The sequence below is a fragment of the Vollenhovia emeryi genome, unplaced genomic scaffold (genome assembly GCF_000949405.1).
Source record: "Vollenhovia emeryi isolate VEMERY1.0 unplaced genomic scaffold, V.emery_V1.0 DF939171.1, whole genome shotgun sequence".
Classification (NCBI taxonomy): domain Eukaryota; kingdom Metazoa; phylum Arthropoda; class Insecta; order Hymenoptera; family Formicidae; genus Vollenhovia; species Vollenhovia emeryi.
Window position 1 is genome coordinate 1,179,101 of NW_011967195.1, and position 1,166 is coordinate 1,180,266.

Consider the following 1,166-nt stretch of genomic DNA (forward strand, 5'->3'; position numbering starts at 1 on the left):
GCCCGTTAAATTATATTTCACGTCACGGAACCGATGATTCCTGAAATACATAAGCCGCGATGTTAATCTCATTTCGTTAGTCACATTCAGCAATGTCGCGACGTCCTTCGCATCTCCGGAAATCTATAATGGTGGAGAGAAATACAGGAGTTAATAATGCGTGTTTATAGGAAAAGCTATGTCTAATTAAGATATTTTTTGGGATACTGAGGAATTATAGTAGTCACCATTAGAAGCGAAAGAAATTATCCATCAACAGAGTGCTTAGCTTTGATATTATGTAAGTTAACGTATGCAAAGGCATTATTAGTATTTAAAATGCTCCAACATTTTCGTATCTTACAAAATGCAGTATTTTTAAAATGCTCTATATTAATGTTTGAATACAAAAGCATATAAAGATGTACAAACTGTATTATAAATTATACTTACAACACATATATATATTCTTATTTAGTTACTATAATTATATAATTAGTTAGAATTAACACAACACAATACCAATTAATCAAATAATACATCATCTAATTTATAATGCAATTTCGTCTTTATATTATATTTTATATACATGTAAGAATACATATTCTGTAACTGTTGCCATATTCTGAATAGTATAAATTAGATACCTTTCGGCAGAATTTTTTCAGTCCAAAATATTAATTAATTTATTCATCTAAGCTTCTACATTGTTACCACCAGAAATGTTACTGTTGTCGTTGTCACTATTGCCGTTATCAGATGTGTTAGGGTTTTTATCGCCTTTATTAGCTGCATTGTTGTCTCCATTGTCATTATCGTCAGGTATGGCGTTTTCGTTGTCATCAATGGATGCGTTGCCTCCATCACCATTATCGGATGCGTTTCCATTGCCATCTTCGGGTGCGCTATTGTTTCCATTGTCATCCTTGGGTGCGCTGTTTCCATTGCTATCTTCGGCTGCGGCATTATTTCCATCGCCACCCTCGGCGCTTCCATCTCCAGCATCGGGAATACCGTTGTTTCCATCGTCCGCATTGGATTCATCGTTATTTCCTTGTCCAGTTTCGGATGCACCGTTGTTGCCTTCGTCATTTGGTGCGATGTTATTTTCATCTCCAGTGGAGGCGTCATTGCTTCCATCCCCATTATTGGGTATGTTATTATTTCCATCCCCAGCATCAGGTGCG

The 1,166-nt window shown here is 36.0% G+C and overlaps 1 protein-coding gene across 1 annotated transcript in view; it reads right to left on the reverse strand.

Moving 5' to 3' along the window:
• Positions 1 to 673: 673 nt before the first annotated feature.
• The window catches only part of LOC105563837 (N66 matrix protein-like), an 11,437-nt gene continuing 10,944 nt past the window's right edge, over positions 674 to 1,166 (reverse strand). The window contains exon 2 of the mRNA XM_012015779.1: positions 674 to 1,112. Within this exon, the coding sequence (XP_011871169.1) occupies positions 674 to 1,112 (439 nt within the window). The remainder of the gene's footprint in view (positions 1,113 to 1,166) is intronic.